The sequence below is a fragment of the Podarcis pityusensis genome (genome assembly GCF_964106645.2).
Source record: "Podarcis pityusensis genome assembly, chromosome: 2".
Taxonomy (NCBI): domain Eukaryota; kingdom Metazoa; phylum Chordata; class Lepidosauria; order Squamata; family Lacertidae; genus Podarcis; species Podarcis pityusensis.
The window spans coordinates 12234155-12257065 of NC_138029.1; the positions used below are offsets into that span (position 1 = coordinate 12234155).

The 22911-nt window shown below is 46.3% G+C and overlaps 2 protein-coding genes across 5 annotated transcripts in view; both read left to right on the forward strand.

Annotated features, from left to right (window-relative positions):
- The window catches only part of PAN2 (poly(A) specific ribonuclease subunit PAN2), a 34602-nt gene extending 20418 nt beyond the window's left edge, over window positions 1-14184 (forward strand). For all 3 annotated transcript variants that reach the window (XM_080994409.1, XM_080994410.1, XM_080994411.1), the window contains exons 16-26: window positions 1199-1275; window positions 2080-2221; window positions 3232-3369; window positions 3740-3799; window positions 4475-4565; window positions 6809-6966; window positions 7143-7286; window positions 8199-8378; window positions 9006-9099; window positions 9515-9712; window positions 12760-14184. In XM_080994409.1, the coding sequence (XP_080850535.1) occupies window positions 1199-1275; window positions 2080-2221; window positions 3232-3369; window positions 3740-3799; window positions 4475-4565; window positions 6809-6966; window positions 7143-7286; window positions 8199-8378; window positions 9006-9099; window positions 9515-9712; window positions 12760-12794 (1317 nt within the window). In that variant the 3' untranslated portion in view covers window positions 12795-14184. The remainder of the gene's footprint in view (window positions 1-1198; window positions 1276-2079; window positions 2222-3231; window positions 3370-3739; window positions 3800-4474; window positions 4566-6808; window positions 6967-7142; window positions 7287-8198; window positions 8379-9005; window positions 9100-9514; window positions 9713-12759) is intronic.
- Window positions 14185-14965: 781 nt separating this feature from the next.
- The window catches only part of LOC308470883 (inactive dipeptidyl peptidase 10-like), a 57523-nt gene continuing 49577 nt past the window's right edge, over window positions 14966-22911 (forward strand). Inside the window, exons 1-3 of one of the 2 annotated variants that reach the window (XM_080994504.1) lie at window positions 14966-15944; window positions 17718-17934; window positions 21577-21691. In XM_080994504.1, the coding sequence (XP_080850630.1) occupies window positions 17899-17934; window positions 21577-21691 (151 nt within the window). In that variant the 5' untranslated portion in view covers window positions 14966-15944; window positions 17718-17898. Of the gene's footprint in view, window positions 15945-17030; window positions 17935-21576; window positions 21692-22911 lie in introns of those variants that run through there. The other variant, XM_080994503.1, reaches the window with a different exon arrangement.

Below are 22911 nucleotides of genomic sequence, written 5' to 3' on the forward strand. Positions count from 1 at the left end.
AAAATAAGATTTGGGAAATGGACCTCACAATCTGAGAATATCCTCTTGGGCCCTTGTTCAGATGTGAAACCCCATGTGAATGGCCAGAGGTTTTGGAGGCAGGGCAGATGTGCGCGGTGAGTGGGTTGGCGCTGTGGTCTAAACCACTGAGCCTCTTGGGTTTGCTGATCAGAAGGTCAGCGGTTCCAATCCCCACGACGGGCTGAGCTCCCGTTGCTCTGTCCCAGCTCCTGCCAGCCTAGCAGTTTGAAAGCACACCAGTGCAAGTAGATAAATAGGTACTGCTCCAGCGGAAAGGTAAACAGCTTTTCCGTGCACTCTGGCTTCCATCACAGTGTTCCGTTGAACCAGTAGCAGTTTAGTTATGCTGGCCACTTAACCCAGAAAGCTGTCTGTGGACAAACAGTGGCTCCCTTGGCCTGAAAAGTGAGATGAGCGCCGCAACCCCAATGTTACCTTTGACTGGATTTAACCATCCAGGGGTCCTTTGCCTTTTACCTACCTTCTATTTGGCACAGTATAACATTTTACCTAGGGATGCGGGTGGCGCTGTGGTCTAAACCACTGAGCCTCTTGGGCTTGCCGATCAGAAGGTTGACAGGTGAGCTCCTGTTGTATGATCCCAGCTCCTGCCAACCTAGCAGTTCAAAAGCACGTCAAAGTGCAAGTAGATAAATAGGTACCGTTCCGAAGGGGAGGTAAATGGCGTTTCCATGTGCTGCTCTTGTTCACCAGAAGCGGCTTAGTAATGCTAGCCACATGACCCGGAAGCTGTACGCCGACTCCCTCAGCCAGTAAAGCGAGATGAGCCCCACAACCCCAGAGTCGTTCGCGACTGGACTTAACTGTCAGGGGTCCTTTACCTTTTTTTTAACATTCCACCTGGCCCCTCATCTTGACTCGCTCCTGGAACTGGCATGAGGAGGTAGTCAGGGTTTTGCGTTAAGTGAAATCACTTGGCATTTGACTGTACGTTTATTGAGATCTTTGAAATATAAGCAGTGGATTACTGAAAGAACTAACGAGGAAGCTGAGATAAAACATATGTGTTGTGAAACAGCTAATAAAAAGAAGTAAAAAACAAACATCAGGAAAGGAGGGGTGGGAAGTCAAGAAGAAAGTTTGTGTTGAAGAAGAAATTGGATACAGTGATAATTTTTTTGGAATATTTTTACCTTTATTTACCTTTTATTTTCAGTATGCCTTTAAGAAGTTGATGATGAAGAAAGGTGGTCTGGAACTCCCTCAAAGTAGAGAAATACCTGTTGGGGAATGGTAAGCATTTATCAACTAGGTGTGCTTCCTAGAATAAAAACTCTACTTTTTTTTGTCTAGAAAAGCCTTCTTTTTTTTTTGTTCTCTCCAATTCAATCAAGGGACGCGGGTGGTGCTGTGGGTTAAACCACAGAGCCTAGGACTTGCCGATCAGAAGGTCAGCGGTTCAAATCCCTGTGACGGGGTGAGCTCCCGTTTCTCAGTCCCAGCTCCTGCCCACCTAGCAGTTCGAAAGCACGTCAAAGTGCAAGTAGATAAATAGTTACCACTCCAGCGGGAAGGTAAACAGCGTTTCCGTGCGCTGCTCTTGTTCGCCAGAAGCGGCTTAGTCATGCTGGCCACATGACCCGGAAGCTGTACGCCGGCTCCCTCGGCCAATAAAGCGAGATGAGCGCCGCAACCCCAGAGTCGGCCACGACTGGACCTAATGGTCAGGGGTCCCTTTACCTTTACCAATTCAGTAGTACTTGTGTTCTTACCCTTCCTTTAGCGATTTTTTTTTTAACGGTTGAAAGGCGATATCATGTCTACCTCCGTTTTGTTTATACTACGTTATGCAGCAGAAAGGGCACAGAGCAGAAAACTGCAGCAGTAAAATGACAATGAGAGTACAGATTGGGAAACGTGGAACATCATATTTAGGGTATCTAGAATTCTGTATAAACAACTTGTGCATTGCTTTGTAACGATTTGTTGGGTCTCTGGACCGTAATAAAGATTGATGATGATAAACAACTTTCAGAAAAGCTCAGACTGCATTGAATTGTACGAATCCTCCTGTTTGTGTGTTTTCTTGCCTTCCAGGAACGAATTGGGAATGGCAGAGGGAGGGCATTCTTATACCTCCATTGAAGAGCTGAAGAACATCTGGATTCCTTATTCTATCAAGATGAAGCTCTCCAAGAACAAGGAACTGGAGGTTTACAACTGGGATGAAAGCACAGAAGTACGTCATCACTTCTGGCAAGAAAGTCGCCCCATAGTGCCTGGTTTCTAAATGCTTTCTCAGGAATTCTGTGCAGTGCTCACTTTGATACAATTAAGGGCAGCCTCTCCAGGTGTGCCGTGGCATTTGCTACCTCGGTACAGAATTATTTTAATTGTTGGATGGAAGAATGTAGAACAGTTTTGGCCCCTTCCTGTACAATTGTCATGCGATCTTTCAAGGCAGTGACTAACAGCTGATGCAGCAGCAGAGATTGTAAATGGAGGGCTGGGTAAATGAAAATATGAAGTAGAATACACGCCAGGAAGCTCCCAGGCACACATTTACTGTGCGCTCCTGCAACCTGTGAAGTGGCTCTTGCAGTTAAGAAGTTCTGCCTCTTGCGACTTCAAAAGTTTTGATTCAGCTCCTCAGTCATATGAGGGAAGAGTGAAGGAGTTAGGTTTAGCCCAGAGATAAGTGGGCATGGTAGCACTTCATATGTTGGGAATACTTTTGTAAAGCAGGTGAAATGATCCCTCTGGGTAAGATAGGAAGGGAAAGGCCCATACTGCAGGAGGAACGGAAAGCAGGATTATGCAGATCCAATAGCATCCTCCAAAATATCCCCGCCCCCCGCCCCATCTCAAATAGGTGTCTGTCTATCAGTGTGAGCAGATTCAGCCAGGCTTGTTTGATAAAAATATTTAATATGGAAGTGATTATAATCCTTTTCTTTCCACCCCCCTTTTTAAAATAATTTTAATTTTTTAAATTTAATTTTTAAAATGCTGTGAGAGAATCTGCCTAAGGTAGTCCATGAACGCCCAAGGTGGTCCATTAGCCTGGGGGACGTCATCCTGGTTTGTGCAGCCATTGCAACAGGATTTCAGAAAGGCTGGATCCCTGGAGTTAGAATTTAAAGGCCTGGCGTACAGTGTGTCAGTGTTTGCCAGTTTTGTTTTGTCTTGCTGCTTAAAATAACTGAAAAGAAATCTAGCCAGTTGATGAACTCACCTTCCTCTTTGCAGCTGACTGTGTTGGATGACCAGGAGTCAACGTACGTCTATGACCTTATGGCAACCATTGTGCACATTCTGGACTCCCGGACTGGGGGCAGCCTGGTGGGGCACATAAAAGTGGGGGAGACCTACCACCAAAGGAAGGAGGTGAGCCAATCAGAAGAGAGTACATCCCACTGAATTTTGCATTCACCAATCTGTAATTCTCCTATCTTATCAGTGGTGTTACAGCCTTCCCATGGCTGGTCCCTCTGGATGTTTTGGACTACAACTCCCATAATTCCTGACTATCAGCCATGTTGGCCAGGGTTGATGACATTTATAGACTCGAACATCTGGAGGGCATCAGATTGGGGAAGGCTGCCTTAGGAGAACCCGCTTGTTTTTCTGTTGTCATATTTGTCATAGAGCTGCCTTGGCTATAGGCAGTCGTACCTGTGTGACTCTGATTCATTCATTATCTGTAACTGAAAATGGTAATCCATTGACATATATCTTGCAACTTCCATTTGCACAGGGTGTCACACACCAACAGTGGTACCTTTTCAATGACTTTCTCATTGAGCCTGTGGATAAGGTAAGGAGATCAAGACGATTCATACCCTGTGCTCTCAATTTCTATACATAAGTAACAGGTACGTAAATAAGCTTTTTTTTTTTTTTTTGGCATCAACTCCACTTTGCACGCTTTTTCTGACCCTCACATTTTGTAGAACTTTTTTGGTGTGGAGCGGAGGCAACAGCCCTAGAGGTTTTGCAGGGAAGGGGGGAAATGTCTGTCGGGAAAAGGCAGGGATCTGTGGCCTTCCAGATGTTGAACTCCATCTCCCATCAGCCCCAGTCATCAACATTCATGGAGGGTTACAGATTCCCCAGCCCAATGCAGAGCATAAGAGATTTCCTAACAGAAGCCCAGAGCCTTTTTGGAGATGGTCCGTGTACTTTTCCAAACTCTTTCTCCAATTACATGGGCTAAAAGCTTGTTTTAAAAACCTCTAATATGTCTCCATTTACAAGACAACTAGCTCAGGCACCCGTTCTAGCGCAAAATTACACAGTGTAAGAAACATTAAGAAGTAGATTAAAATAATGCCAATGCATCCTGATTTTTGCCGTGGAGAAGTTGCATATTTTTCTGATGGATAAGAACAAACAATAGGGAAGAAGACAACCCCAGAACAACACACAACTCAAATGCGCATGATGCTCCCATTGTTGTTTTTTTATTTATTATTTGCTTTTGAATTTGCAGTGTGAGGCCGTGCAATTCGACATGAGCTGGAAGGTGCCTGCCATCCTTTATTACGTGCGGCGGAACCTCCACTCCAAGTACAATTTAACCAGTGAGTGTGTGCGCATGTGTGCCTTTGACTACATGGAAAGAGCTGGACTCTGGAACAACAAAAAATGGGAATACTACTCGGGGGCTCAGCAGAACCAGGTTCAACCATGGCCTGCTGCAGATTCCCTGGGCAGCTAGGGTTCTTAAACCAATGCTCCACCTTCCAACCATGGTTGGTGGAGTATGGACAGACAGTGCTGGTATTGCATTGCTCAGCAACATAACCAGGTCAAAGCAACACGGACGGGCCTTGCTTCCAAACATTGGTGGAGAGCTGATACCTAAATGAGCTCCTTAGATATAGCTCTGCCTGTTTTCCAGTAGCAAGCATGGCATCACAGTGTGGCTCAGGAAATACCGTATTTTTTGCTCTATAAGACTCACTTTTTCCCTCCTAAAAAGTAAGGGGAAATGTGTGTGTGCATCTTATGGAGCGAATGCAGGCTGTGCAGCTATCCCAGAAGCCAGAACAGCAAGAGGGATTGCTGCTTTCGCTGCGCAGCGATCCCTCTTGTTGTTCTGGCTTCTGAGATTCAGAATATTTTTTTGTTTTCCTCCTCCAAAAACTAGATGTGTCTTATGGTCTGGTGCGTCTTATAGAGCGAAAAATACGGTGCCTGTTTTTCCCCCCTCCCCGTGCAGTCAGTGTCTTACATCACCACTTGGTTATTCATCTTTGATCCGTTATTCACATATTTGATGTATTCATATGATAATTTAGCCATTGCTTTTGAATTTTCATTGACCAGGGAGGAAAGCGTTGTCTCTGCCCTGTTGATAAATAGTTTTGTGGCTGAAGCAGGCCCTGTGTTGTCAGCCTCCCTCACAGCCCCTGCGCCCCCATATCTTGACCTCCACATGTGTCCCCTCCCTGTTTTGCCTAATCCTGATGCCAAGTAGGAAATTCCAGTGAGACATCCCTTTAACACTAAGCAAAATAGCTCTCCCCTCCTTCACAAGGGATGGGTTGTTGTGAGGTAGTCATATGCCACAGAGATTAAGGGGGCAAAGCTGAGTGGGTTCTGCAAGGAACTGTGTTGAAATCAAGAGGAAGTGAAACCGACTGATCATCACTACATCACGAAAAGGATCGTCTGCGTTTGTGATGCAGACCAGAAACCACTGCTTTGGGGTGAAACTTTGGCACCTTGGTGTAGCTCCCAGGCCGCTGTGTAAAACAGACCACTTCGCCACACAGCCCCAAGTGTCCTGATTATTCCGCAGGCACCAATGTTTTTTGGCATTTCTGCTGTACAGTGTCCATGTGTCTTGAATAATTTGGAATGTAAACTTGATCTGCTTGACAGAGCTTGGTTACATACCATCGGATCCCTTTTGGCATGTTTCCTGTGTCACAAGGGATCGATGTGATCCGCTTCAGTGCTGGAACACCTGTGCTCTGGATACAATCTTAACAGGAAAATCCCGAACTTTTAAAGTATTGTGGTTCATTACTGTAAATCCTCTAGCTGAATTGGCCCTGTGATATTGGCGGGTTTTCCTTTAAACTGTTCTGGGCCCTCTCTTCCTCACGTAGGTTTGAATAAGCCAGCCTTTTTTTTCTTGCTGATTACACTGTTTTCGAGAAATTGGATATACAGTGGACGCTCGGGTTGCGAACGTGATCCGTGCGAGAGCCACGTTCGCAACCTGCAGCGTCTGCAACCCACAGCGCCGCGTCTGCGCATGTGTCGGTTGCGATTCAGCGCGTCTGCGCATGCACAAAGCGTGATTTAGTGCTTCTGCACATGCGTGAGCGCTGAAACCCGGAAGTAACCCGTTTCGGTACTTCCGGGTTTCGGCGTGTCCGTATCCCGAAAACGCGCAACCTGAAGCGTCTGTAACCCAAGGTATGACTGTAACTGTAGAGTGGTACCTCAGGTTAAGTACTTAATTCGTTCCGGAGGTCCGTATTTAACCTGAAACTGTTCTTAACCTGAAGCACCACTTTAGCTAATGGGGCCTCCTGCTGCTGCCGCGCTGCCGGAGCCCGATTTCTGTTCTCATCCTGAAGCAAAGTTCTTAACCTGAAGCACTATTTCTGGGTTAGCATAGTCTGTAACCTGAAGTGTATGTAACCTGAAGCATATGTAACCTGAGGTACCACTGTATATTAGAAGCTTGTACCTACGAGGCCTCCTGTGGGACTCCCCTGGGCTGCTTTCTTCATTCAGACTGCCATCTCAGAAGGCACCCTGGAACTGAGCACAACAGCTGATCTCAGATTTTCTTTCCCTCTTTCAGTTAAGAACCCTATCGAAGCCAGTGTGCTGCTCGCCGAGGCCTCGCTCGCCCGTAAGCAGCGCAAGTGTCACGCCACTTTCATCCCGCTCATGCTGAATGAGATGCCCCAGGTGGGGGACCTGGTGGGGCTGGATGCTGAATTTGTCACCCTCAACGAGGTAGGCATTGCGTTGCGGGGAGAGGGGAGAGGTCAGGTTGGGAGGACCGGAAGGTTCCAGAACCTCTCGCCTGTAGGCCTTTGAGCAGCAGCCTCTTCAAAGGGCCAATGGGAGCTCTTCTTTGTGAGGAGGCCACACAGAACATAATTCGTTCACCCCTTGAAAATACACAATAGGAGGAAGCTGAGCTTCGCAGTGACGGGACCAAATCCACTATAAAGCCCAGTCAGATGTCGGTGGCCAGGATTACGTGTGTGAGGGGGCAGGGTCCCAACGAGGGCGTTCCCTTCATCGATGATTACATTTCCACGCAAGAACAGGTAGGCAGCTTTCTCTGCGAAAACCTTGCAGAGCTCATCTGGCTCTCCCTACTAAGGAGGCTTTAGACAAGTTGGTCCCCGACTCACTTCATCTCAAGAACTTTATAAGATAGTGTTATCCCCATTCCACATGGCAGTAGCTGTGCTGTGAAGCCCAGTCCTTGTCCTTACAGTCCTGGATGGTGAGAGATGGGCATGCAGAAAGCTGTTTGGGATGGGCTAACACGGGGAGGTACGGGTGGCGCTGTGGTCTAAACCACTGAGCCTAGGGCTTGCCGATCGGAAGGTCAGTGGTTCGAATCCCTGTGACGGGGTGAGCTCCCATTACTCGGTCCCTGCTCCTGCCAACCTAGCAGTTTGAAAGCATGTCAAAGTGCAAGTAGATAAATAGGTACTGCTCCAGCGGGAAGGTAAAGGGCGTTTCCGTGCACTGCTCTGGTTTTGCCAGAAGCGGCTTAGTCATGCTGGCCAAATGACCCAGAAAAACTGTCTGCGAACAAACATCGGCTCCCTCGGCCAGTAAAGCGAGATGAGCGCCGCAACCCCAGAGTCGTTTGCGACTGGACTTAACTGTCAGGGGTCCTTTACCTTTTTTTAACACAGGTTCCTGGGGGCTGAATGTGGTCCTCTAGCCCTCTCTGTCTGGCCCTTGGGACTTTCCATAGGCCACACCCCTCACCCTCCTTGATGTTTTTGCCAGACAAAGCCTCCTGCTTGCCTCAACGCATTGCTCCACCCACCACTGACATGTGGTCCCAAGACGTTGCTCAGAAAGGGAACATGGTCAGCAGATTAAAAATGTTTCCCTACTCCAGGCGAACACAATGAGCTGTCGTTCTCTGTGAACTAAAAGAAGCCTTGGCATTGAATGCAATGTTTTCTTCCTTTCCATCTTCCTTTGCCCCTTCTTAGGTGGTGGATTACCTCACTCAGTACTCGGGAATCAAGCCTGGGGATCTGGATGCCAAAATCTCCTCCAAACACCTCACCACCCTCAAATCCACCTACCTGAAACTACGCTTCCTCATCGATGTCGGGGTCAAGTTTGTGGGTCATGGATTGCAAAAAGACTTCCGGGTCATCAACATCATGGTGACTGCCTCTGTTTTGAACCTTGACATATATGTCCCTCATGTATATATGTTTGGGCCTCTGTATGTGAAGGAGCTGACAATGTACAGGGGGCGCACAGGGATTTCTTAGCAGACAAATCAGTGGAGAAAGTCTTTCTTGACAGTAGGAAGATTCAGAAACCACAGAAATAGATTGTTGCCTCTAAATGCTTGTGCCAAAATAAGCCGTTCATCTGGCAAACTTTTATGGGACCATCAAGTCCACCACGATAAGGAACAGATGGAACCCCTATCTTCAGTGGATAAAAGCTACTGAAACAAAAGACATCCGGTGGAAACTAAAGACGCTATGCTCGTGGCTGAGGATAATAGTTTGAACCCTTCCAATGGATATGGGGTGGGGGGGTGGGAAGGGAGGGAAAGGAAAAAATTGTAAGAGAAATTTAAAATTGGAAGGAGATAATATAATGTATGTAAAAATCCCAAACTCGAATAAAACTTCAAAAAAACAAACAGAAAAAACTTTTTAAAAGCAGCAAGTGTTATGCTTCTGCCTGGATTTTTTGTAAGTCTAGGACTGTTTAGCTGAGTGCCTTCAGGACTCGTATGCTCCCAGAATATAACTGGACCTCGCCTGTTCTTGCAGGTTCCCAGGGACCAGGTGATTGACACCGTCTACCTGTTCCACATGCCCAGGAAGAGGATGATCTCGCTGCGCTTCCTTGCCTGGTATTTTTTGGGTCAGTACAGACCTCCTTCGGTGCCTATCCATCTCCCAGCCAGCCTGACTTTGCTGCCAAGGATTCCCTCGAGCACAGTAATTCCCTTTGCATCTGTGTCAAGAGGATCAAAATGTCCTTGACGCCCCCAGCCTAGTGCTGGAGTTGAGAATTCAGAGTTGAGAATTTGAGCCCGCAGAGCCGAACTGGAGAATATCAACAGACAGAGCTCCAAGGAGGGGAGGGTCCGAGGAGGGAATTGGGTCAATACCAGGGCCTGAAAGTTGGGTATGCTGTTTCCTAGATTTGATAGACTGAAGAAGGGCAGATCCTTTGCCCTAAGCAGCAACCCTTAGAAGTGTTTCCCCTCTCCTGCTGCGGTGGGAGTAGGCAAGGCAACATTAGCCACCGGCTGGATTCTTTCTGTTTCCCATAGATCTGAAGATCCAAGGGGAGACACACGACAGTATTGAAGATGCACGCACTGCCCTCCAGCTGTACAGGAAATATGTGGAGCTGAGCACTGGGGGCTTGGAGCCCGAGGAGTTCCGCAAAGTGCTGAAGGGCCTGTACGAGAAAGGGAGGAAGATGGACTGGAAGGTGCCTGAACCTGATGGCCAAAGCAGCCCCAAGAGTAAGGGCCCAGTTTTCTTTCTTTCTTTCCAATTACATTTTATTAAGTTTCAACATTTCTAACACATACAATCAAACCACAATTTCGTCTTTTCTCTAATTTTTGTTTACTTCCCATCCCATTTTCCATGCAGTTGTTGTTTCTCCCCTTCTGCTTCTCCCTATCTATCAAATCGTAACCACAATATTATAATCTAATTACTTCTGTGGCTCATTGCTTGAATTCTGCTCGTGAGCTCATTGTATTTCTCTTAAGTAATCCGGAAAAGGCATCCATTCTTCCTTAAAACACTCATCATTAGATCCTCTTAATTTTGCTGTTAATTTTGCATAGTCCCTTATCTTACTTATCCATTCTGCTTTAGTGGGGACTTCTTCTTCCTTCCATTTCTGCGCACAAAAAATCCTAGCTGCTGCTGTTACATAAATAAAAAACTTTAGCATTTTCTTTGGGGTTTCCACCTCTATAATCCCACCAATCTTCCACCAAGCACTCTGTGACTGTGCTTGAGGATAACTGAGCCCACATGTGAGCCTACTTCCATCTATATGTTTGCGACTGTCATTTTCCTTCTTGCCTATTGCGTTTTGTACACATGCACACAACATAATAGTTGGGTGGTCAGCACCTTCAGAATTGTATGCCTCACCTCCTTTTTTCCACACCGCTACAGGCAATGGGACGCTGTGGGTTAAACCACAAAGGCTAGGACTTGCCGATCAGAAGGTCGGTGGTTCGAATCCCTGCCACGGGGTGAGCTCCCGTTGCTCGGTCCCTGCTCCTGCCAACCTAGCAGTTCAAAAGCACGTCAAAGTGCAAGTAGATAAATAGGTACCGCTCTGGCGGGAAGGTAAACGGCATTTCCGTGCGCTGCTCTGGTTCGCCAGAAGTGGTTTCATCATGCTGGCCACATGACCTGGAAGCTGTACACCGGCTCCCTCGGCCAATAAAGCGAGATGAGCGCCGCAACCCCAGAGTCGGCCACGACTGGACCTAATGGTCAGGGGTCCCTTTACCTTTACCTTACAGGCAATGAGCAGAATTTGGTTAAGGTTTGAATTCCCAGCAATTTATGTCGATTGATAGATAGAATCTTTATTTGCGTCGCCCACAAGCCATAGCAAAGGAATCAAATGCAATAAAATACTGATATAGCTAGATTAGTTGGCTGTACAAAATACATTCTAAGAATTTACATCTATACATATGAAAGAGTTAATGACTGTCCTTGACCAGAAATAAAACACATGAAAGAGTTGGCTTTCTTTACTCTAGGCGTTAAACAGGTTAGTCAGAGGGTAGATCTTATTCTTATTGCCCCAGTTAAAAAATTTGCTGCGTTTGCTGTCACTTGGTAACGTTGGTCTGTAAGATAAATGACCTGGTATAGGTAATAGAAGAGGGTCGATAAGCTCATTATGCAGATCTTTATAAAGAGAACAAGCTAGTAGTACATGTGCTGCAGATTCGATACTGCCGTCTCCGCATGGACATACTGTATTTTTCCGTGTATAACATGCCCCCGTGTATAAGACTACCCCAATTTTGGGGGAGGATTGCCCAGAGTTTTTGAGCTTTTTTGGGGGGTGGGGAATGCAAAAAATCACTAACCCGACTGGCAAACGCTGATAATTGCTCACGTCGCTGAAGCAAACATGCGTCTGCCTGCTCACCAACAGCAGACGGCAATCGCACGCTCAGTTGACGAAGCGGCAGCCAATCCACAGCAACCCTTGCCGCAGCAACCAAACACCCACTGAATAAACGCAGCAGCAGCAATCGTAAGCAGCACTTTACGCATCCACCAATCACCCACAAAATCGCCGCTGAAAAGCTCCTGCTCCCGGCTTCAACTAATCACTCGTCTCCCCCCACGCACTACCCATGTATAAGATGACCCACGTTTTAAAACATGCTTTTAGAGTAAAAAAAAGCTTGTCTTATACACGGAAAAGTACGGTACAGTGGTGCCCCGCAAGACGGAAAACCCGCTAGACGAAAGGGTTTTCTGTTTTGGAGGTGCTTCGCAAAACGAATTTCCTATGTGCTTGCTTCGCAAGACGAAAATGTCTTGGGAGTTCCTGCAGGGTTTTTTTCCCTCCCCCCCCCTTTTTCCCAAGCCGCTAAACCGCTTATCAGCTGATGGCTAAGCCGCTTATCAGCTGATCTTTAAGCCGCTTAACAGCTGATGCTAAGCCGCTTATCAGCTGATCTTTAAGCCGCTTAACAGCTGATCGTTAAGCCGCTTATCAGCTGATCTTTAAGCCGGCTAAGCCGCTAATACTGTAGCGCTAAGCCGCTAAACCTCTAATGGGCTTGCTTCGCAAGACGAAAAAACCCCGCAAGACGAAGAGACTCGCGGAACGGATTCTTTTCGTCTTGCGAGGCACCACTGTAATGTGATGGAAACGACCCTCAAGTAGGGCCAGCGGCAGCACGTTCGATCTTGCATAGGTGAAAGCACATCTGTGTTTTAAAACTGTTAAGTTTTGCAGATAGGATATGCGGAGGAGACTTAAGTGGGAGCATCTTATGTACAGTGGTACCTCAGGTTACATACGCTTCAGGTTACATATGCTTCAGGTTACACACTCCACTAAGCCAGAAATAGTGCTTCAGGTTAAGAACTTTGCTTCAGGATAAGAACAGAAATTGTGCTCTGGCGGCGCGGCGGCAGCAGGAGGCCCCATTAGCTAAAGTGGTGCTTCAGGTTAAGAACAGTTTCAGGTTAAGAACGGACCTCCGGAACAAATTAAGTACTTAACCCGAGGTACCACTGTATATGGAGAATAATTTCAGTGATGCGCAGGCACCAAGAGCAAATAGCATTCCTGAAAGGTTTATCGGGCCAATTGGTTCAAGATGTGGATCCCTCAAATCTCTGACCTTTCCTCCAGGAAACCCTTCCACCTTTGGTTCGCCAATATCCAGAGTCTTCTTTATGATGCTGGGACATGGATCCTATCAACAAGTTGTTTAGAGCTAGGTGGTTGCCGGCTGCCGTTCCATGGTTCACACATTGCTGTCTTTTTATATTTCTCTGACAGGTGCCGCTGTGTTCCCAACAGTGCTGTCCCTCTGATCCTCAAGACCTCGCCAAATCCCGTCTTTTCTGTGCTCTCGTCAAGAGGGGACTGTCAAAGAATCTGCTCCCCGAGACCTGGACTTCCTAGGACGTGGATTATAATGCATATGCGTGTATGGAAAGGGAAGGCTGTGGTAGTTAGCAGGCACTCTGCACATTTCCAGGGGCCAAGGGAATTCTGCCAGAGTGCCTCTGTCCCTGTTTTCCTTGCCAGTCTTCGTAGATCCCAGAAATCCTACATAACTAGGGACGAGAGAGTGTGTACAGCAGTACCCTTTGGTAACCACATGAGGGCACAGTTACACTGAAAGAGCTGTTCTCATGGTTTGAATGCTGAACATACACACTCCCCGAGGGCACTTAATGCCAGACTATTCTCACATGTATTTTGTATAAAAGGGGTGAGTGAAACCAGATCTGTGACTTGCTCTGATCCATCCTTTCTGCGTCCATTAATGCCATTAGCGGAGTTGAGCTGGATGACCTGTTTTATCTTCTGGCTCAGAACTGTTCCTGAAACAACGTAGATCTGGACTCCACTGCCATGGGACTTCCGTGGCTTTTAAACCGTTTTGTATTTTGTCCGTGAATTGTGGTCAAGGTGTCTACGAAATGTAATCAAGCTGTAAAAACACTGCCAGTGCTTCAGATACTTCTTTGTAGTCCTGCCTTTCCTTTGCTTGCCTGTCCGGTTTGCTTCCTTCTTTTTTTCATTTTGAATTGCAGTCATCCCTGGCCCCCCTGCAAATGTAATGTCATTAATGTGTATCTACAAAGCCAGGCTGTACAACACTTCCAGCTTCAGAACTTTGCCCCAAACCTTGTCTCAAGCAAGTCTTGATGACCAGGGAGTGCACTGTGTGTGTGTGTGTGTGTGTGTGTGTGTGAGAGAGAGAGAGAGAGAGAGAGAGAGAGAGAACATGTTTGTGGCAGAATTGAGAATGATTTTAAAGGGCATAATATCAAACAGAAAGAGGAGAATATATTGGGATACTGAAGTAGAGAGGAAATGAATGGCGAAAAGGTAGGTGGCAGCTAAAGTTGAGTTCATCTGTGAAAAAGGCAGGCCTTACATTTCTGTATGGGATGCTATGGAGCCAATCATGGTTTAGGATGTGCACTTGCCCCTAAGAGAAGAACTCATGAGCAATGAGATATCAAAAGCAGAGCAGCTAGAGACATTAAGAGTATTGGTTTTGGGTGGGGAACTTTTTCTAGCCAGTGGGCCGGATATTTTTACCTCCCTCCTCAGTAGGAGTGGATAGCTGTGAATGGGATATTATATAATTTCAACTCCACCCACTTTTTGCACCCTCCCCTGAATGTTACCCTCAATGAAATGTCCTCAGGCTGACAATCACCACTTTTAATAAAATGACTTGCTTTCTCCTGTGGCTGATGCTTCTAAGGGATGGGGTTACATTGCGAGACCTGCACTTACCTGTTCGTTGAACACTCTCCCTGCATTTTTCCATGACAGCAGGCTCCTCATGAGTCACCTTCCAGGAAATGGCAGGAGCCTAAGAGCTGGCTCACACATCCATTGTCCTCTCAATCATAATGCACTTCTTCCAGACAGATAAGTGCCCAGTTAAGTGACAACCTTAAGGAATATCTGTCTTGACAGCATTTTCTCTCCTGCCTAATTTGTTCTTATGGATTAGCAACACGCCAGGATGCCAGGATCCCATTGGCCAGTAACAAATCTTGTCAGTGGCACCAAACCCCAATATTCAGGTTTGATTGGTCAAGAGACCCAAAGGAAAGAAAAAGCATTGAAAATACCTTTTTTTTTGGGGGGGGGGAGACTTTTCTCATGAGGGATAGTGCCCAATCCGAGGAAAATGCTGCCTACCATATTTCATCTAAAGATTTGCATAGATCACAGAATTTATTTTCCTATTGTTGAATTGGATGAATCCCAAGCCGGAATTAAGATTGCCAGAAGAAATATCAACAGCCTCAGATATGCAGATGACACAACCTTGATGGCAGAAAGGGAGGAGGAATTAAAGAACCTTTTAATGAGGGTGAAAGAGGAGAGCGCAAAATATGGTCTGAAGCTCAACATCAAAAAAATGAAGCTCATGGCCACTGGTCCCATCACCTGAAAAAAATAGAAGGGGAAGAAATGGAGGCAGTGAGAGATTTTACTTTCTTGGGCCCCATGATCACTGCAGATGGTGACAGCAGTCACGAAATTAAAAGACGCCTGCTTCTTGGGAGAAAAGCAATGACAAACCTAGACAGCATCTTAAAAAGCAGAGACATCACCTTGCCAACATAGGTCTGTATAGCTAAAGCTATGGTTTTCCCAGTAGTGATGTATGGAAGTGAGAGCTGGACCATAAAGAAGGCTGATCGCCGAAGAATTGATGCTTTTGAATTATGGTGCTGGAGGAGACTCTTGAGAGTCCCATGGACTGCAAGAAGATCAAACCTCTCCATTCTGAAGGAAATCAGCCCTGAGTGCTCACTGGAAGGACAGATCCTGAAGCTGAGGCTCCAATACTTTGGCCACCTCATGAGAAGAGAAGACTCCCTGGAAAAGACCCCGATGTTGGGAAAGATTGAGGGCACAAGGAGAAGGGGACGACAGGACGAGATGGTTGGACAGTGTTGTCGAAGCTACTAGCATGAGTTTGACCAAACTGCGGGAGGCAGTGGAAGACAGGAGTGCCTGGCGTGCTCTGGTCCATGGGGTCACGAAGAGTCGGACATGACTAAACGACTAAACAACAATTGTTGAATTTGGAGCGGTTAGCTTCAGAATGTACTTAAAATGAGCTGACAGTGAGCCGGTCCCATAGGCAGCTATTACACCAGGCCTCACTTTTGTGGACTGACCTCAGGTCAAGGTATGTTGCTGGCTGCCCAGCTGTTTTATGCTCTTGAATTTTAAAACTTGGTGCTCCATTCTTCTCTTGGATGCTTATATTTTTGAATACTTACTGCTTTGTTGAATCTAGAGCAACATTTACATCCTGAGTGGAATATAAGTGGAAATTGCCAAGAAACCAGACAAAACCATACCATAGGCCCTTGAACCCGTCAGTCACTCCTGAGCTTCAGTTTACAAGTAATAATTGCGGAAGTAGGTAATATAATGGCAGTATGGATGGCCTTTAGATCATCTGTATGAAGAAGGTGAGTTGAAACAAAATTAAGTAAAGGGGTCCATTTAATTCTATTGGCTGCGGTTATGCATAGGTTTGCATTGGAGAGAAATTGAGTTTTTATGGAGGAATTGCTAAGGAGTGGACTTGCAAGTACCATTGTTAAGGGTAGGTGACCGCTTTCAATATTGTGGCCCACTTCAAACTCCATTACAAACTTACATGGAAATCGTGAGATTGTGCTATACAGTGGTGCCTCGCAAGACGAAATTAATTCATTCTGCGAATTTTTTCGTCTAGCGAATTTTTCGTCTTGCAAAGCATGAAATCCCATAGGAATGCATTGAAAATCAATTAATGCGTTCCTATGGTCAAAAAAAGTCCAAACAAAGCCAAATTTGGTACAGCAAGAGTTTATTAAGTGCTCTTTAAAGTCACACATACTGTAAAGAGCATTTCAAAATTCAAACCCAGAAATTTTTAAAAAAAACAGCAGAGTTGCCCAATGGTCACAGAAAATCATAAAAATGCAGAAAAAAAACACACAAGCTTCCAGATTCTTGCAAACCCCTCCCCAATTGTTCACCCAGCACACAGAAATTCAAATCCAGAATTTTTTTAAAAAAACAGCAGAGTGGCCCAATGGTCACAGAAAATCATAAAAATGCAGAAAAAAACACACATGCTTCCAGATTCTTGCAAACCCCTCCCCAACACCAACTCCTTGAATTCCAAACACCCCAACCCAAAATCCAACCCCCCCAAAAAAAGTTTTAAAAGCTTAACTTACCAAATGGCTGCAAAAGAAGTTTTGGAAAAGCTTCAAAAATCACCAAAGTCTTTAAAAACCTCAAAAAAGGCTACTATGTACACTGCGTTCTATGAGTTGCTCCTCGAAGTCAAGTCGCAACTGTATTAACGGTGTTAAGAAAAAGGAAACAAACTTGCAAGACGTTTTCATCTTGCGAAGCAAGCCCATAGGGAAATTCATCTTGCGAAGCAGCTCAAAAAACGGAAAACCCTTTCATCTAGCGAGTTTTCCGTCTTGCGAGGCATTCGTCTTGCGGGGCACCACTGTAATCTATGACACTGCCTTCTTAAATTGTGGTGCCCAGAATTGGTCACAGTACAGTGGTACCTCGGGTTAGATACACTTCAGGTTACATACACTTCAGGTTTCAGACTCCACTAACCCAGAAATAGTGCTTCAGGTTAAGAACTTTGCTTCAGGATAAGAACAGAAATTGTGCTCTGGCGGCGCGGCGGCAGCAGGAGGCCCCATTAGCTAAAGTGGTGCTTCAGGTTAAGAACAGTTTCAGGTTAAGAACGGACCTCCGGAACGAATTAAGTACTTAACCCGAGGTACAACTATATTCCAGGAGCGGTCTGACCAGAACACAATAGACTGGTACTATTATTTCCCTTGATCTGGACTCTGTACTTCTGTTGATGCAGCCTAAAATAGCATAGCTATTTGACAGAGCTTCCCTGCGTTGAGTAAGTTCTTGGATCTGGTGACTTTTTCAGGGCTTTCGAGCCCTTTGAAAATTTGGGGATCTGATGCCGCCCAACTTGGGATCCCTCTGTAATCATTTAGCTCCTCCCAACCCTGTATCCTAAACAGTTAACGTACCTTCTAGGTTCCTGCCTGAACATTCCCTTTGCTTTCTCCCTTCCATCCTCCTTAATTGGCCATGCTCCCTGCCAAGCCATTGGCAGGATTTCCCCCCCTTTATTTCTTTTCTTTTTGCTGAGGGAGCCCAGATTGCGGTCTGTCATCTTGATTGATCCCCTCCTTCTCCAGCTCAGGTCAGTATATCAAGTGTTCGCCAAGGGGGGGTTTCTGCAAGAAATGGCCTAGTGTTGCTGGCTGCCACTTCTGAAGAGCAAGAGGACCTGACGGATCTCCAGAGGGACGAAGAGAGAGGAGAATATACATTCCTTGTCTTGTGCGGTGGGAGTTCTCTCCAGTAAAAACCCTCAGCATGATTGCTACCCATCAGAACATGACAACCGCTCTGGTGAGTTCTGCCTGTAGGTTCAGCTAGTCAGTTTGCCCTGAAACAGTGTGTGTGTTTTGTGTGTGTGTGTGTGTGTGTGTGTGTGTGAGAGAGAGAGAGAGAGAGAGAGAGAGAGATGGATTAGACAGACTTTAGGGCTTCTTTTGCACTCTGGTTCGCCCCAGTATTGAAACTTGGGAAAGTATTTTTTTGGTAGAAAACCCCAAAACCCATGGGCCTAATTTAGTTGAAAGCTGATTTCATTACATGTGCTGTTTTGCACATTGCACTTTGCGGGTTAGATCCAAATTGTTAACATTAGTTTTGCATAGTGGGTCAGACGTGCTTTCTCCTTCTATATGAGGCTTTTACAGGTACTCCTACGCACTTTGGCAGGGGGTGGGGTGGAGAAGAAGGGAAGTGCCTAAAAACATCCATTATTGGGGAGTTTATTTGATATTTTTAAAAGCATTCCAAAACGTTTGTCCTGGCTGTATCAAGGTGATTCTATATTGCAGTTCACAATGTGTGATACTGCTATGGTTGGGCAGTAGCCAAAGCAAATTAAAAACTGAATGGATGTCTAATGTTTCATCTGTTTGGTATTATGAGACCTGTTATATGCTCCGAATAATTGCCGGTGTTTCCCTCACTCATCTAAACAGGTATCTCCCTTTCCCCCCCCATCCTTTTTTCTGTTCAAGGCATCATTTAAAGGGGTACATTTAACACTGAGAATTCTAGATAAGGGGCAGCTGTTCTCTCTTTGCTTCAGGAGAGGGGGGGACTTAGGATGCTTTCTAGTGCGGAATACTTGAGCAGTTCTGAGGTGATTATACGGTCTGCAGAATGAAGTTATAAGACTAAGAATCCTGGACTACACTGCATCAGACTGCAGGACGTGTCTTATGTTTTTGAACGCTTTCCCACCTTTAAGTCTACAACAAACTTTTCAACAGGCCATAAACTAGAAATTGGAGAGAGAGAGAGAGAGATAGAGGGAGGGAGAGAGAGAGAGAGAGGTTTTGCGTAACCCTTTCCATGGCGTGTGAATTTACTAGATGTAGGGGCAGCTTACCCAGGTAGGGTGACTGAAGAGTAATTTCATGCACTCAAGGCTGTCAAGTAACAGTGAAAAAGGAGGAGAATTAGCTTAGGTTATATAGCACAGACACCACTAAATTGTGCCCATGCAATGCATAAAAGTGACCAGTGTGGACTCATGACATCACTGGCTTGAATTTATCTTATTTATTGACCATTTCCCTGACACCTAACTCCTTGTGGTGCTACCACAAATGAGGATTGTCTCACCAGCGACATCTGCCCGCCAATATTAACTGAAGTCCTATTAGTTGTCTTGAGAATATGCAGAGTGTTCCTCTACTGAGGCTATGTGGTGCAGGGGCAATGAACCAGTTCAGATATGCCGTGGGATCCTGCTCTTGGCAGTAGTTGGCAGATGTGATAGGGCGCCCAGGCTGCTTCGGTTAAATAGCACCCACAACCTGGAGCTGCCCAGTACAGTGGTACCTCGGGTTAAGTACTTAATTTGTTCCGGAGGTCCATTCTTAACCTGAAACTGTTCTTAACCTGAAGCACCACTTTAGCTAATGGGGCCTCCCGCTGCCGCCGCACCGCAGAAGCACGATTTCTGTTCTCATCCTGAAGCAAAGTTCTTAACCCGAGGTACTATTTCTGGGTTAGCGGAGTCTGTAACCTGAAGCGTATGTAACCTGAGGTACCACTGTACTTAGATTCTGTCCTGTAGTGGTGGAGAACTTTGTATCCTCCAGCTGTGGCTGGACTGCAGCTCCCATCAGCCTTAAGCAGCATTGCCAATAGCCAGGGGTGATGTGGGACTGTATGACATCTAGAGGACCACAACATCTGGAGGGCCACAGGTTCATTGTCCCTGCTTTATAGTGAAACCAGCTAATTCTAGGATTATCCAATATAGTGGTACCTCAGGTTAAGTACTTAATTCGTTCCGGAGGTCCGTTCTTAACTTGAAACTGTTCTTAACCTGAAGCACCTCTTTAGCTAATGGGGCCTCCTGCTGCCACTGCTCTGCCACTGCACAATTTCTGTTCTCATCCTGAAGCAAAGTTCTTAACCCGAGGTACTATTTCTGGGTTAGTGGAGTTTGTAACCTGAAGCGTCTGTAACCTGAGGTACCACTGTACAAGGATGAGGTCAGGAGCATCCTTTATAGCAGTTGTGGGAGAACTTTGTGCCTCCAGCGGTTGCTGAGCTACAAATCTTATCAGCCCCAGCAGGTATGGCCAATGGCCAGGGATTGTGGAAATTGTAGTCCAGTAACATCTGAAGGACCAAAAGCTCCCCACACCTCCTTTGTAGGAAAAGCTCGTTCCTTGATCTCCCTTAGACTGGAAACCCAATTGCCCAGGGTGGGACAGGTTTGAATGTGGGGAATTTTAAACGCAACAGCTGCCCACAAAGTCTCTGTTGTTCTCAATCATTGTTCTCAAGAGAGCTGTAGGGCCACCATTGCAGCATGGGGAGCCAAACTGTGGCTTCCAAGTCGAAATGTTTCAGGAGCAAAGATGTGCCTTGGGTGGGCCATGAACTCTTCCTGCCGGGCTCTGATCCAAGCTGCTTTGGCAGCTCTCTGAAGTGATCTCTTAATTAAGACTGAAAATACCCGCAACGGGGGAAAAGAACAGAAATGGTGCCAGGCAATTAGTTTAAAAGCCCTGTGGGTTTATAGATCAATAGGAGAGCTAGCCTCTATCAGCCTTTTTTTTTTTTTAATTAGCACCTCCTGGTTTCCATAGGGGAAGCAAAAAGTAATAAATGGCCAGCCTAGAATCCTATCCCAGCCTAAGGAACATCTTTGTGAAGAAGAGCAGACTGCCTTAGGCCATACAACCTGTATTCACAGAACTCAGTGGGATGTTTTTTTATGAAGACTAAACAACAACAACAACAAAACATGGATATAGATGACTTCTCCATTAGGCCACACAGCCACACCTGCCATGATCGCAAACCTGGAGTCTTGCATATCAGTGGTGCTGTTTTTTGGAGTGTATGGGATGTTAGGGGAGGGGCAGTACTTCTGGTGCGGACATGTCATGTCTGAGGTAGTATGTCCATCTTTGGCCCCTCTACCCTGCACTCAGCTCTCACCTGTGGCTCCTAGAAGCTTTCAGCATGCAAAATCAGCCACACCCTGGCTTCAGCTAGGAATCCTTTTGACTCCACCGGAGGGAGCAAAGCCAGGTTACTCCATGAATCCAGTTTACACCTAGGAATCTGGTCTTTTTAACTCCACTGGAAGAAGCCAAGCCAGCGTACTCCTCCCCGCCATACGTTACTGGACTTCCAAGTTTCTAACGTCATATCAGCCCCAATGGTCAATGATGATGGAGGCTGGATATCTGAAGGCCACCTTGTTGGTTTGGGCACCATGGTTCATAAGCTTACCATGGTTCATAAGCGTACCATGGTTTATTCTATCTGGCCATCTCACAATCAATGGTTTTTGGAGCAGGTACGGTCTAGTAACTCATGGGAGGAAATAGATAGCCCTCTTCTGTTTGGTTTAACTTGGGATGACTTAAACACTCATAGCTAAACTTGGAATGAAGCAAGCTGGTTTGCACTAACCGAGGATCTTTTCTCTCCCTCCTCACGCAGAACATGGGGTTCAGCAGCTCCCCGCCTCGCAACTGGAAGGGAATTGGGATCGCAATGTTGGTAGTGGCGATGCTGGCGTCGGTCATCATTGTGGCTATCCTGATGCTCACTCCAGGTGATGCCTACAGGGCAGAGTGCTTTCATGGGCGGTAGCTTAGTTAGGGTTGCCTTACGCCCGGATTTTCTTGGGCACATCCGGGATGCCAATGATGGAATTAGTGTGTGGGGTGAAATCAGCAAACTTTTTGCAAAAAAAGATCAGCAACCTTCCCAAAAACAGCATAACTTTTTTTGGGTCCAGATTTTTACTTCTTGAAATATGGCAACCCTCAGCGTAGTTGAAGGGACGCGGGTGGCGCTGTGGGCTAAACCACAGAGCCTAGGACTTGCCGATCAGAAGGTCGGCGGTTCGAATCCCCGCGACAGGGTGAGCTCCCATTGCTCGGTCCCTGCTCCTGCCAACCTAGCAGTTCGAAAGCACGTCAAAGTGCAAGTAGATAAATAGGTACCGCTCCGGCGGGAAGGTAAGCGGCGTTTCCGTGTGCTGCTCTGGTTCGCTGGCCACATGACCCAGAAGCTGTACGCCGGCTCCCTCGGCCAATAAAGCGAGATAAGCACCGCAACTCCAGAGTCGGTCACGACTGGACCTAATGGTCAGGGGTCCCTTTACCTTTACCTTTAAGCGTAGTGGAAACTTTTGACACATTCCTGGTCCTCCAGGGGTTAAAAAGCATAATTGGAGTATTTTGCTTTTTAAAAACGAGAAGCATTGAAAGGGAAATCAGCTGCCAGCCACCTGTGTATGTAATCTGAATAAACTGGTGCAATGCAAGTCGAATTAGGCACTGCAGATTCTTTGCATAATGGGCTATTAGTGCAGAAGTACAAGACTTCATTGAGTATACCCTTTGGAGACTCAGAGGTGTACATAAAAGCAGGAGCCAGCTCTCTTCCTGGTGAGCCCAGTTTCCCTTCCTTTTACTCTTCCAAGATGCACAGCCCTGCCTCCATGGCAATGCCGATCTCTTTGCTGATTTGCACCTACTCACTCTGCTTTTCTGCTTGGCTGTCTCAAGAGTGTTGGCTATAAAAGTCTGGGAGCCAGGCGGGCAGTGAACACATTGACAGGCACCTGTAACTAAGGTCACGGAGAAATTCGGATCCGTTCACATTTGAAGGCCAGCCTACACAATTTGTGCTTTGTGAAATAGTACGCAGACTGAAACACAGCCGTCCTTCAAAATCTGTGCTTCTCTGAAGTTGGCAAGCCATTTCTCCAGCCAAGTAAATCTGTAGTGCCTATGGCTAGGAGGATAAAGAGTGCGACCCATTGGG